The 13,125-nt window shown below is 46.0% G+C and overlaps 1 protein-coding gene across 1 annotated transcript in view; it reads left to right on the top strand.

The window, feature by feature from the left end:
* The window catches only part of Mertk (MER proto-oncogene, tyrosine kinase), a 107,817-nt gene extending 94,692 nt beyond the window's left edge, over positions 1-13,125 (top strand). Inside the window, exons 16-19 of the mRNA XM_048459528.3 lie at positions 458-567; positions 2,981-3,140; positions 4,548-4,684; positions 11,091-13,125. Coding sequence (XP_048315485.3) covers positions 458-567; positions 2,981-3,140; positions 4,548-4,684; positions 11,091-11,604 — 921 coding nt within the window. The 3' untranslated portion in view covers positions 11,605-13,125. The remainder of the gene's footprint in view (positions 1-457; positions 568-2,980; positions 3,141-4,547; positions 4,685-11,090) is intronic.

Below are 13,125 nucleotides of genomic sequence, written 5' to 3'. Positions count from 1 at the left end.
GCAGGAGGATCTTGAGCTGTAGTCCTTCCTGAGCTATATAGAGAGACTTTTTCTCCAAACAGAATATCCATTTTTAAAAATTAATGCTACAGAGAGGAAAAATCTGTTTCCCTGTATCACCATGCTATCTTAGGGAATAAGAACACCGTTTTCAGGGCTGCGGAGACAGCTCAGTGGTTAAGAGCACTGGCCGTTCCTGCAGAACACCCAGGTTGGGTTCCCAGCACCCACATGGCAGCTCACGACCAGCTGTAATTCCAGTTCCAGGGGATCTGACACCCTCTTCTGACCTCCTTGGGTGCTAACCACACATACACGGTGCACATCCATGCATTCAGGCAAAATGCTTATACACATAAAATAAAAATAAATACATCACCGTTTCCCACCTGGGTGAGAGTGACTTCCCCACTTTTCTGTCTAAGCCATAATGCCTCTTTTTGTTTCCTCCCGTTAGCACATCCCCCTGCAGACACTGCTGAAGTTCATGGTGGACATCGCTCAGGGGATGGAGTATCTGAGCAACAGGAATTTCCTTCATCGGGATTTAGCAGCTCGAAACTGCATGTAAGAACCTAGACCATCCTGGAGAGGCAGGGTCATTAGATTCCATAGATGACGGAGGACAGACGGCTTGGGGATGGGGTGGAGTGCCTCACTTTGGATGGAATTTCTATCACTCTGATTTTGACTGGGCTCTTCGTTGGGGCTTTTCTATGTCTCTGCCTTGAAGAGCTGGCTAGCGTCCAAAAGTGTCTTATGATTAGTGTGTTTCTTCTTGTCACTCATCCTGGTGCGCTAGGCGTGATCTTGTGGTCTTTTCCAAAGGCCATCAGCTGGCTTTGGACCTACAATAATATGTAAGTCAGCTAACCATAGTTTAACTTGAATGACAATAATGGACACCCTAAAGGCTGTTTCATCAAGCCTTTCCTGACACACAATGCTCTTTCCTCACAGAGAGCAAGAGATAGTATATGCTAGACCTAAATACGAGTGACCATGGCCTGAGAATACACATTCCACTGCCTCCAATATCATATTCCAAAGTGGTAGCTGCTTTCAGGTTTTTACATTAGCAAGACAAAGAGAAGCATAAGTCAACACACTTTCAGACACGTTGGAAGCATCAGGTAGGTGGGTTACAGCCACGTAGATGAACTTCTGCTGTAGACCTCAGATGCTATCAGATGAGATTTTTGGCGTTGCTTGGTGGAAAGCTGTTTGCTAGGTGAATACATCCAGAGGTTTGGTCTGATAATCGCAGGACATTAGGTCAGACACAGAGGTGGGCAGAGAATGGCAATTTAGTGAGCTCGAGATAGCTCGAGATATATTGTAACGAGACCCTGCCCTGCGACATTCCAAGCCCTCTGCAATCACAAAACTTCTGGCCAGATAATCAGCCTTCTAGAAGAGTCGATGTGAGGCGCAGTTTCTTTCCAGGAACTTGCAGTCACATCTGCCCCACACCTGTGATAAAATTGGTGCCTTGGATACCTAGCAGCTTTTCCGTCACAGTAGATGACAGATGATAAGAATTTACGTAAGAACTTTGGACTTGAATTCTCTCCATTTCTTTACCATGCTTCAACAGAACCATCACCTGATGGCAATCTTTAAACACCATAACTGTTTCTTGATTTTAACTTCCCCGTTGTGAGAAGAGGGAGTGACCCATGTGTGTTTTTCTTGGTCATAGATTTGACCGTAGAGACGGCCGCTCACACTTCTCAACCCCTTCCCCTTTTACTTCAGTTTTGAAAACTCCAGGGGATTTTGGGGTTTGTTACTGCTTTTCAACTGTGGCTAGAGAATCATGAGATGTTGGTTTTCTTTTAATTTTTCCTCCATGTTTTTCCTGCCACGTCGGAGGACTGCCTGTCGAGTTTGCCCTGAACTGAAAGGGTGGGACTTTAGGGTATGCATACCTGTACTCCCCACACTCAGAAGATGGAGATAGGAGGATCCACAGTTCAGTCATCCTCAACTGCACGACACGTTCCAGGCCAACCTGGGATACATGATACTCTGTCATTAAAAATAACAAAGTTAATGTCAGGCAAACAAGTAGCTCAGTCTCCTCCCTTCCCTGTCTCCTCTCTGTCTTCTTTCCCTTTTCTTCCTGCTTATCTAGGACCTGTCTTGATAGCTTGGGCTATGGTCGCAATTTATTTCCCTTCAATTTTCCAGTTTGTTCCTCCAACAGCTGGCCACATTAGCAAGAAATCCTTCAGCTGCATCTTTCATTGTGTGCTTCCCACACCTCCCAGACTTCACCTCCTCTTATACCTCCCCTCCACGAGGCCTTGCTTAGTCCACAAGGCCAGTGCTGCATCCAGACACGAGGCAGGACGGTCATGGCTTGATGCCATCCACAAAAGGGCCAGGAGGAGATGATGTTTCTTCTACACCTGTTCTGCCACTTCTCTGTCCCCCACCACCAGTGTTTCCAGCCTCTGTGCCTGGGTGCCTTTGCGGGACCGGCCCCACACAGACCAGAGTGGTGGAATACAGAAATGCCTAGTCCCTATTATTTGCTGTGTCTTTGATCTTAAAGCAGCCCCTTACTCTAAACTCATGGGCTCCATGTCTTCTCCTTCCTTCATGTTTTTCCTTCCTCCCTCCCTCCCTCCCTTCCTCTCTCCCTCCCTCCCTTCCTCCCTCCCTTCCTTCTCTCTTCTTGCTCCTTCCCTTACTCTCCTCTTCATGAATCCCAGACTGGCCTTGAACTTGCCAAGCAGCTGAGGATGACATTGAGCCTTCTCTCTTCCTGCCTCCACCCCCCAAGCGCTAGGAGTAAAACCATGCACCGCCATTCCCATTTATGCTGTGCTGGAAAGCAAAGCAAGCACAGTTAGAACTGATCCGCATCTATAACTTCCCTATGTCTTTAGTTGCTTTTCGTGCATTTGCTACAGACCTGGGATTAAATGCTCTCCTCCTGAGGTTGCTGAGGCCCTGAATTCGTTTGTCACAGGTTACGAGATGACATGACAGTCTGTGTGGCAGACTTTGGCCTCTCTAAGAAGATTTACAGTGGTGATTATTACCGCCAAGGCCGCATTGCCAAAATGCCTGTGAAGTGGATCGCCATCGAGAGCCTGGCAGACAGAGTCTACACAAGCAAAAGTGACGTGGTGTGTGTACAACTTTATTTGACAAAGTGGGGGAGGGTAACACTGAAAGCAATGGCTGAGGGTGATGATGCAGAGAATTACGCTCTGATAAATTGAGGGTTGGCAACATGCTCGGACCATACTTTAATTTAACTCATTTACTCATTCGTTTGCTTTTGGTGATCCTGGAATTGACCCTAGGACCTCACACATGCTACAAGAACTTTCTAATATAATTTCTCAACCTCCCTCTTCCATACTTTTAAGATTTAATTTTATTTTAATTATGTGTATAAGTATGTGTATCTGTACATGGATGTATGCACATGTATGCAGGTATTCTCAGAGGCCAGAGGCATCAGATTCCCTGGAGCCTGAGCCAATCATAGGTGATTATGAGTCAAAATGGATGCTGGGAACCAAACTTGGGTCCTCTACAAGAGCAGAAAGTGCTCTTAACCACTGAGCCATCGCTATGGCCCCCTTCTTTTTATTAATTTTTATGTGTATGGATGTCCTATGTGTATACTTTGCATCATGTGTGTGCCTAGTGCCCATGGAGGCAGAAGACTGTTGAATCTCCTGGAGCTGGAATTATAGATGGTTGTGAGCCCCCATGTGGGTGCTGGGAATTGAACCCAGGGCCTCTGGAAGAGTAGACAGTGATCATAATCACTGAGCCATTTCTATAGTCCTCTATGCTTTTTTTAAAAAGCAGGATCCATCTGTGTAGCCTAGAAAGTCCTTGAACTCCCTGTCCTCCTCCTTCAGCCTCCTCAGTAGCTGGGATTACAAATATGCACCATTAAACCTGACTTTTATATCTTGTAGAAGCTTTAATTCAGCCAGATAGTCGATTATGATGAAGTACTCACATTTAAAAACCTATGCTCCACATAGGACCTGCAGAGATTCCCCTGTTTCTTTGCTACAAATGAGTGACATGTTGCCCATAACTAATATAATTAGTTAATATATTATATATATTATAATAATATTATATATAATAATATATAATATTATAATAATAATATAATCTAATTCACATTAGATTGAATGAGTTCATTTGGTAGCCTTTGGAACCCATCTGCTCTGCAGAAGATGCTGTGTAGTTATACCCTTGATCCAAGCTTGGGGGAAGAAAATACTCCACAGCGAGAGTATAACAGCGAAATAAGCAGTATTGGTATGGGATGGGGCTCTGTCTGCCTTTAGCCAAGTTTCCCAGAGCAGCTTTGGTACAAATGCGGAACTTCTGGGCTTCACCCCCCTGTGTTGTTGTGTTGGGAGAACAGGGCGCCTCCAGCATGATTACCAGCTTTGTGCTTCCTCACCAGAGCTTTAAGGAAATGACCTTTCCCCATGAAAACGTCCATTCAGCCCTGGTGGAAAGACTTCTGTCCTAACTTCTTGTGGCTTTGTTCTCAGTGGGCTTTTGGCGTGACCATGTGGGAAATAGCCACACGGGGAATGACTCCCTACCCTGGAGTCCAGAACCATGAGATGTACGATTACCTTCTCCATGGCCACAGGCTGAAGCAGCCCGAGGACTGCCTGGATGAACTGTAAGTGAGCATCCGTGTGTCACTGGGATTTCTGCATGGGGGCAGCTACCTGACTGTGCAGTGACCTGGGAACCACAGGCCTGGCTAGGGCAAGTAGGGCCTCCCGTTAGCCAGGAGAGCCCGTGCAGAGAGCGCCGTTCACGGAAGCCTCGGGCCAGCGGTCAATCCTGATGCAGGTGGTAGTGTATGCCTAGCTCCTGTGAGCCCACTGTGGCTCACTTATCCAAAAGGTCTCAACCTCCATCAGTGGGCGCAGTCAAGACAAAGCACCAGTATGTGTTTCTAAACAACCACCTAAGAACCACTAGGAAGTAGATGCTGCCAATAAATAGGCTTGCTTTATAGCATATGAGGTACTGGGATCCTTTCTCCCTTACTCACTTTGAACCCAATCCTCCTTTTCCTCTATGCTTTCAAACATACTGATCACACTCAGGAACCTGGACCAGGGCCTTTGAGAGCAAACTGGCTCTTGGAATGACTTGGGAAGCATTCTACCAATGTAGTTGCTTAGGCCTATGCCTAGAGGCTGCGGTACTATTGGCACAAAGTGGACCTAGAGATCCTACATTTAAAATGTTCCCTGGAGACCTGTGCTTGTCCAGGTGTGAACTGTCCCAACTCCCACCACAGGCACAGACGATCAAAACAGACCCTCTCTATCTTCAGTGCCCTGCATCATAGAAGGAGACCCAGGTGTTGGAGCTGGACACACATGTATGACCACAGCAGCTGGATTAGCCTCTCTGTCCCTTGTATCATGAGCAACATAGTGTATGTTCTCATACACAGTCAGGAACTGTGGCTCCTGACAAAAGCAACCGAAGCGGGGAGGGGTTTATCTCAGCTCACAGTTCAAAGTACTGCCCATCGCAGCAGGGAGGTCAAGGCGACAGGACCTTGACACCGCTGGTCGCATCACATCCACAATAGGGAACAGAGAGTAGGGAATTCCTGCTGCCCCTCAGCCCCCTTTCTCATACAGCCCAGGATCACCAGCCTAGGGAACGGTTCCGCCCATGTCAGTTAAGGTGATCGAGACCATCTCTCACAGCCATGCTCATACGCTCCTCTCCCAGATGATATGGAGTCTGACAGGTTGATAATACTAACCATCATGGTGCGTTTGCATGTGTGGGGTGTACACCTGTGTGTCGTATACATGCGCGTATGTGGAGACTGAGACTAGTGTCCTCCTCAATTGATCTCCAGGAGGATCTCTGCCTCCAGGCAGAGTCTCTGGCTGAACCTGGAGCTCATGGATTTGACTTGTCTAGCAAGCGAGTTTGCCCCCAAGCATCCCCACTCTTCACGTTCTGATGACTGGGAATGGAGGCCAGCCACTTTAACTGTATGTGTGCTGAGGATCCAAATTCTGGTCCTCAGGCAAGTGTTTTATCCACTGAACCATCTTCCTGGCCTCATGATTCTAGTTTGCTCTCCCCAAGCACTCTGTGAGCTTTTCAAGACAATGTCTTGCAATGGTGATGGACAGCTTCGTGATGATGAGGTTCCTTCAAGGACCATGGACTTGGGATGTTCTCATCATGTTTAGCAAAAATATTATAAAAACATAGGCCTGAAGTAGCTCTGCCGTGGAGCAGCCTGTGGGATGCTGGTGCCAGAGAGTATAGGCAAGGCCCTCAGGCCCATCCCAAGCTCTGTCCCTGCTGCCCCATTCTGCACACAGGGCTAGATCACCTTATACACAACACCCTAGGTTCATCTATGGCTCAGACTCTAAACCAAACACAAGGAAGATTGTTTCATTCCCAGCCACAGCCCTCTTTGTGGTTGAAGAAATCTAATACTGAGCAGAAACAAAGGCTGTACGTCTCTTGAAAACATCTTAAAGTCCTGATTCGATTCGTTCTAGGGTTTCACGGTAGTTTTTTAAAGGGCTGTGTTAATGAAATGTTGGCTTCTGGAAATGAGGAAGCTTTCCTATGTAGCCACACTGCCCAGGAAGTTTTCTTGTGGTTTCTTTCTGAGCCATCCCCCTGCACCAGCAGAAGCTGACATTAGCAAAGGTCAGTCTGGGTCTGAGTGAGGTCTAAGCCGTGTCACACCGTGGTTTTTATGTGTTTCACTTCAGACTAAAACAAGAGACTGCTGAGCTGGTGTTCTCTGAGAACACTTTTAGGTGGCAGTGGCAGAGTCAGCTCCCCTGCTGTGGCGGGGGACCCAGGTGGTTGTAGACAGGCTACAGTCCCCATGTTCCTGATGGCTGCATGCCCCGGGCTTGCAGATGTGCTGTGGTCAGCAGACTGGTGAAGCAGGCGTTATTCCTGAGTCTTAAGTGTATGCTGGCAAGCAGCAGCATCTCCCAAAGAGGCCTCTGTGCTTCCTGTTCTGGGACATTCTTTTTTTAAAAAAGAAAACACAAAATGAATATTCTGAGCTTCATCCAAGCATGGCCAGGATGAATGCACTCCTGTGTGCAGCTACTCTTTGGCTTCTCTGAGTTCTCTGAAACGTAGCTACATCAACTTAGAATGTAGTTCAGTGGTAAGGGAGCTTGCCTAGCTTGCACAAGTTCTGTGCTCCGTCTCCAGTACTGTAAAACAAAGAGATAAGGGAATGAGGAAAAGATCCAGGAAAGGAAGGAGAAGCAGGGGTGGGGGGGATAGAAAGATCTCAGTCACGGAGCTCCTTGATCCCTACTCTCCAAGCCTGCTCCTCAGAGGGTCACCTCTCCTCACACTGTCACTCCTGTCATGGAGGGACCAGACTGTCGTCAGTCTTGCTTCCTGATATCCAGGATGTCACTTTCTGCTATGCTTCAATCAACTTCCGTAGGACATTTCCCTCAGTTGAGCTCTTTGTTACCTCCCTGGCATCCTCAGAGCCCTCCTCACCAGCTGTCTACAGTGGTCCATGGCATGAGAATCCTTCCTTCATCCTCTGGCAATCTTATTCCCCACAGGATCCTGTTGACCAGCAGTTATTCTTCAGAATTTGGAATTTCTTTCCCCACTGGGCATGGTAGCACACACTTTTAATTCTAGCAGAGGCAGGCTGATGTCTGAGTTTGAGGTCAGCCTGGTCTATATAGTAAGTTTCAAGATGGCAAGTACTGTATTAAAAGAGCCTGTCTTGGAAAAAAAAAAAGAAAGAAGGAAGGAAGGAAAGAAGGAAGGAAGGAATAAAATGAAAAAAAGGAAGAAAATGAGACAGGGCTGGAGAGGTATCTCTCACCAATTACACTGGTTATTACAGAATAACACTGTTTATTCTTCAAGGGGACCTGGGTTCAATTCCCAGCACCCACATGGCAGTTAACAACAATCTGTAACTCCAGTTTCAGGGCATCTGATCCCCTTTTCTAGCTTTTGTGGGCAGTGCACACATACAGTATACAGACATTCATTCAGGAAAAATACCTGTATGTTATACATATAAAGTAAGAATAAACATAACTTTAAAAAACAAACAAGCATCCCCATCTCCTTCTTCTCCCATTGCTGACACTGACATCACAGAAACTCGGGATTTCATTCCCATCATGGTGACATCATAACATAAATACAGTGTACAGAGTAGAACCTTCAACCCCCTTCCCCAAGGGTTCTCCTCCATTGCTTAGACAGCAACCAAAGAGAATCTCAAATATTATAATCAGAAGCTGGGGGTACTTCTGTGGTAGAGAACTTGCCAAGTATGCATGGGCCCTGGTACCAAGTTAAGTACCACAGACAGATAATTACAATTATAATCTGCTCGTGGATTGCTTCTGGATACCATCTTCCTGTGGTTTCCTAGCCCCTTATCATATCTTTGAGAGTCATATTTAAGATGGGCATGGTGAGGTATGCCTGTGCAGGAAGGGCAAAAGTTTGAGGCCAGCCCTGGCTATGCAACAAGGTCCTTCTCATATATCCTATACACACACACACACACACACACACACACACACACACACGTGTGTGTGTGTGTATATATATATATATATCACTTATATTCTCATAAACTATTAGACATGAAAAATAAAATAAATTTCAAGATAGCACTGCTACTTTTCTCTATAAAGATTGGTCACTTAGCGCTTTCTTCTAAGACGTGGATGGAGTAAGTGGAAGGGAATTAACCAGCGTGGGAACAGTAATGAAAAGGATGTTATGTCCCTAAGGACTGAACTTCTCAAAGCCCAGCTGAGCAAACAAGTAAGGCTCTCTGCAAAATTGGAGGCATGCAAATTGATCGATGGTGTGAAAACCTCAAACACAGGAGCAAAGGTTGTTTGCCCGGTCTAAGTGACCAGCTACTGAGAGTGAGTTAGGGAGCCTAAAAGGAACTCCTGAGGGAAAGATGGAAGAGGACTGTGAGGGAGACGGGTGTCAGGGTGGAGTTCTGGGTTGAGGTCCCACTCCTTTGTAAGTGTGGGAGTTTCTATATTCCAGAAGCAAGTAACAGCCCTGGTAAATAAGGTTGAACTAGACCAATAAAAGGTCATGTCTGCACGGATGAAATCTGTGTGCTGGGTGTGAGGACCAATCCTAGGACTTTCTAGGATTAACCCAAGGATCTATAGATTATATGTAAATGTAAAAGTGGGAATTGCACATTTCTGTTCCTAAGAAGCCAGTGATCTGCATGAATCAGATAATTTAGATTCGGGTCAGTTTTCTTTTTTTCTTTTTAAAGATTTATTTATGTGTGGATTTTACATATTCAAAAGAGGGCATCAGATCCCATGGGACTTCAGTTAGAGATGGTTGTGAGCTGACATTTGAGTGCTAGGAGTTGAACTCGGGACCTCTGGAAGAGCAGTCAGTGCTCTTAACCTCTGAACCATCCCTCAGGCCCCCAGCTCAGTTTGCTTATTCAGGGATATTCATATCAATTTCCCAAAGCAGGAAGGATCAAAATGAAATGCTGGCATGGCTCTTTCACAGCCCAGTAATTTCCAGTTGTCATATCCTTCCCACGTTCCTCAATTGTAATCCTTAGTGATAACAGACCTTGGGGGTGATGTTGCCTGGCAGAGGGGAGCGTCCCCTGGAGAACTCAGCAGAATGATCTTGAGGAGCACTTGTGTGATGGGTCTGCCCAATCTGTGCCTTATTCCTCTGCTTCCCTCTGCTACCTATGAGCCCCGGGCCTGTGCTTTAGTTTACAAAGTGCAGTGGCAGAGCTGTCAGGAAGATCAGAAGGGAGTGAGACACACTACACACCACCCAGTTACCCCTCACATGCCACTCTAGCTCTGGGTCTTCTTACTTAGTTCCCTGGTCCAACCAAACCAGCTCAACTAAATCAGCGTTCTTGATCACAACCCAGTTTAATGGTATAGACGGGCATTAGCAAACTTGTTTGGTAAGTGTCTTAGCTACTTTTCTGTTGCTGTAAAGAGACACAATGACAAAGGCAACTTATAAAAGAAAACATTTAATTAGAGACTTGCTTACAGTTTTAGAGATGAGTCCATGACCGTCCAAAAGCATAAGGTAGAGAGAGAGAGAGAGAGAGAGAGAGAGAGAGAGAGAGAGAGAGAGAGAGAGAGACGGAGGCAGAGAGACTGGCAACTGGACTTTGAGTCTCTAAGCCTACTCCCAGGGACACTTCCTCTATCAAGGCCACTCTCAGTCCTTCCCAAACAGCCAAACAGTTCTACCAGCTGCAGACTAAAGCATTCAAATAGATGAGCCTGTGGGGGCCACTCTCATTTAAATCATCATAGTAAAATACACATAGTAAATAATTGTGGCTTTGGGGGCCTTTGTAGCACCCACTCAGTGCTACAATTGTAGCAAAAGCAGTTACAGACAACAGCACATGACTAGGCATAGCTGTGTTCTAATAAAACTTTATTTACAGAGCAGGTGATTAGTTTGATGGATGTTTAACCCTTTTATTTGCAAAAGTAGATATAATTGTCGGGTACATCTTCTATTTTTAGAAAGAGAATTATTGGTTTTTGACGAGGGGCTGAGGAGATGACTTTGTAGGGAAGAGTACTTGCCCAGCACCCATATAAGAAGCTTGGTGTGGCTATGGTCCACCTGTAACCTCAGAGTAGTGAGGGGTAGACACATGGACTCCTGGGGCTCGCTGGACAGCCAGTTTAGCCAAAACAGCAAGCTCCTGGTTCAGTGAGAGACCCTGTCTCAAAGGAATGAAGTAGAAAGGAAATAGAGCAATATACCAGGTATCCCCCAGACTCTATATACACATGCACAAGTACATATCACACACACACACACACACACACACACAAAACATTCAAAAAGTTGAATAACCATTTCTCTTCACACAAACCAAAACAAGTTTATTTCCATAAAAGGTGGAATGAATGCTGATTAAAACAGAGTGGAGTTAAAGACTAGGTGAGGAGGAGGGGTGGTTGCACTGGGTCTGGATGGTCTGGGTCTGTCCCAGGTGGCACTCACTTGTCTGTCATCCTCAGGTATGACATCATGTACGCTTGCTGGAGTGCTGACCCCTTGGACCGACCCACCTTCTCAACGTTGAGACTGCAGCTGGAAAAGCTCTCCGAGAGTCTGCCTGATGCACAGGACAAAGAGTCCATCATCTACATCAATACCCAGTTGCTGGAGAGCTGCGAGGGCCTGACCAACGGGCCCTCCCTCGCTGGGCTGGACATGAACATTGATCCTGACTCCATCATTGCCTCGTGCGCTCCCAGTGCCACCATCAGCGTGGTCACCGCCGAAGTTCATGAGAACAACCTCCAGGAGGAAAGATACATCTTGAACGGGGTCGGTGAAGAATGGGAAGATGTGGCCTCCGCTCCTTTTGCTACAGTCCCCCCTGGAAAGGACGCTGCCTCACCAGAGGACAAACCCAGCAAAAATGGGATCTCCTGGTCTCACTGCAGTACGCTCCCCTTGGGGAGCCCACCACCAGATGAACTTTTGTTTGCAGATGAGTCCTCTGACGACTCTGAAGTCCCAATGTGAGGCCAACTGAATGGAGGCGTGACAGGACCAAGCAAATACTGCTACGTGGGACCTGGTTGCCTTAGCTACTTTCTTATTGCTGTAATGAAACACCATGACCAAGGCAATGTAGAAGAGAAAGGGTTTAATTAGGTTGACAGTTTCAGAGGGTTTGAATCCATGCTTGTAGAAGGAAGGCATGGTGGCAGAAAACAGCTAAGTGCTTACATCTTGAATGGTGAGCAAGACACAGAAAGTACTCTGGGAAATGGCACCGCTCTTTTGAAGCGTCAAAGCCTGCTCCCAGTGACAAACCTCTTTCGATAAGGCCACACCTCCTAATCCTCCCCAGACAAGTCTACCAACTGGAGACTAAGCATTCAAACCTACAAACCTATGGAGCCATTCCAATTCAAAATGCCACACTGGTTATACCTGATGTTTTGGTACTTGTTATTCTTACTTACTCGTAAAGTCCATGGCCTGACAGGACCAGATGAATGCTGTCAAGTCAGTTTTCACTATAAACACATACCCAGGGCCTAGAGAGACGGCCCACGGGCTAAGAGTGCCTGCTGTTCTTGCAAAGGACCTAAGTTGAGTTGCCAGTAACTAAATCAGGTGGCTCACGACCACCTGTAACTCCAGATCTCATGCTCGCTTCCGGCCTCTGAGGGCACCTGCACACATGGGACCTACAGTCACATGTAAATCAATATAAACATAAAGATAGACAGCAAGGCCTGGAGTGTGGCTCCGCAGCAACGTGTGTGCTCCACCTCTGGGCTGCCCTGTGTTCCATCCCAAGGCCCCCAAACAGTAAAAATACAGAGGCAGGGGGGAAAGCTGAGTTGGTGAAGACCTTGACTTATAAGCACGAGGATGTCAATTTTTTCCCCAAAGCCTACGGAACAAAAAGTTGGCTGTGTGGCACATACTTGTAATCTCAGTGCTGGGAAAGTGGAGTCTGGTGGATTTCTGACACTCACAGGGCAGCTTGCCTAGGTGAGTTTCAGGCCAAGTGAGACCCTGTCTCAAAGAAAAACAGTGGACAGCACCTAAGGAGTGATACTTGATGCTGTCCTTTGACCTCCATACACACACACACACACACACACACACACACATACACACACACACCAGAACATTCATAAGCATGTACACACAAGAAAATATAAATAAAATCATAATATATTTATTTAAAGAGTGAACATATATGTATATGGTGGAAAGAGACAAGGATATTATATTTTAATAAAAGATGGACTTATTTCACTGACCTTGCAGCTCTTAAACGATATTCCTCAGTGTTAACATTTGTACGGAATCAATGATGCTTTTTTAAAGTCATTGTCTTTTCCACAGTATTAAATGTAAAAGTGTTTGTAAAATGAAATGCCAGATTTGACTTCATTTTTGACCTTCATGAGAAGCCTGGTATGCCTCCATGAATCGTGTGTCTGATAAAAATGATCTATTTAATGTTTAAGGTTTTATAACTGATCGTCTGATATGACTTCCTAATAAAATACAAATCAGGAA

Source organism: Myodes glareolus, chromosome 10, assembly GCF_982192425.1.
Source record: "Myodes glareolus chromosome 10, mMyoGla1.1, whole genome shotgun sequence".
In the NCBI taxonomy this organism is placed as follows: domain Eukaryota; kingdom Metazoa; phylum Chordata; class Mammalia; order Rodentia; family Cricetidae; genus Myodes; species Myodes glareolus.
The sequence above is the reverse complement of the archived record's forward strand: the minus strand, read 5'-3'. Positions and strand labels throughout refer to the sequence as shown.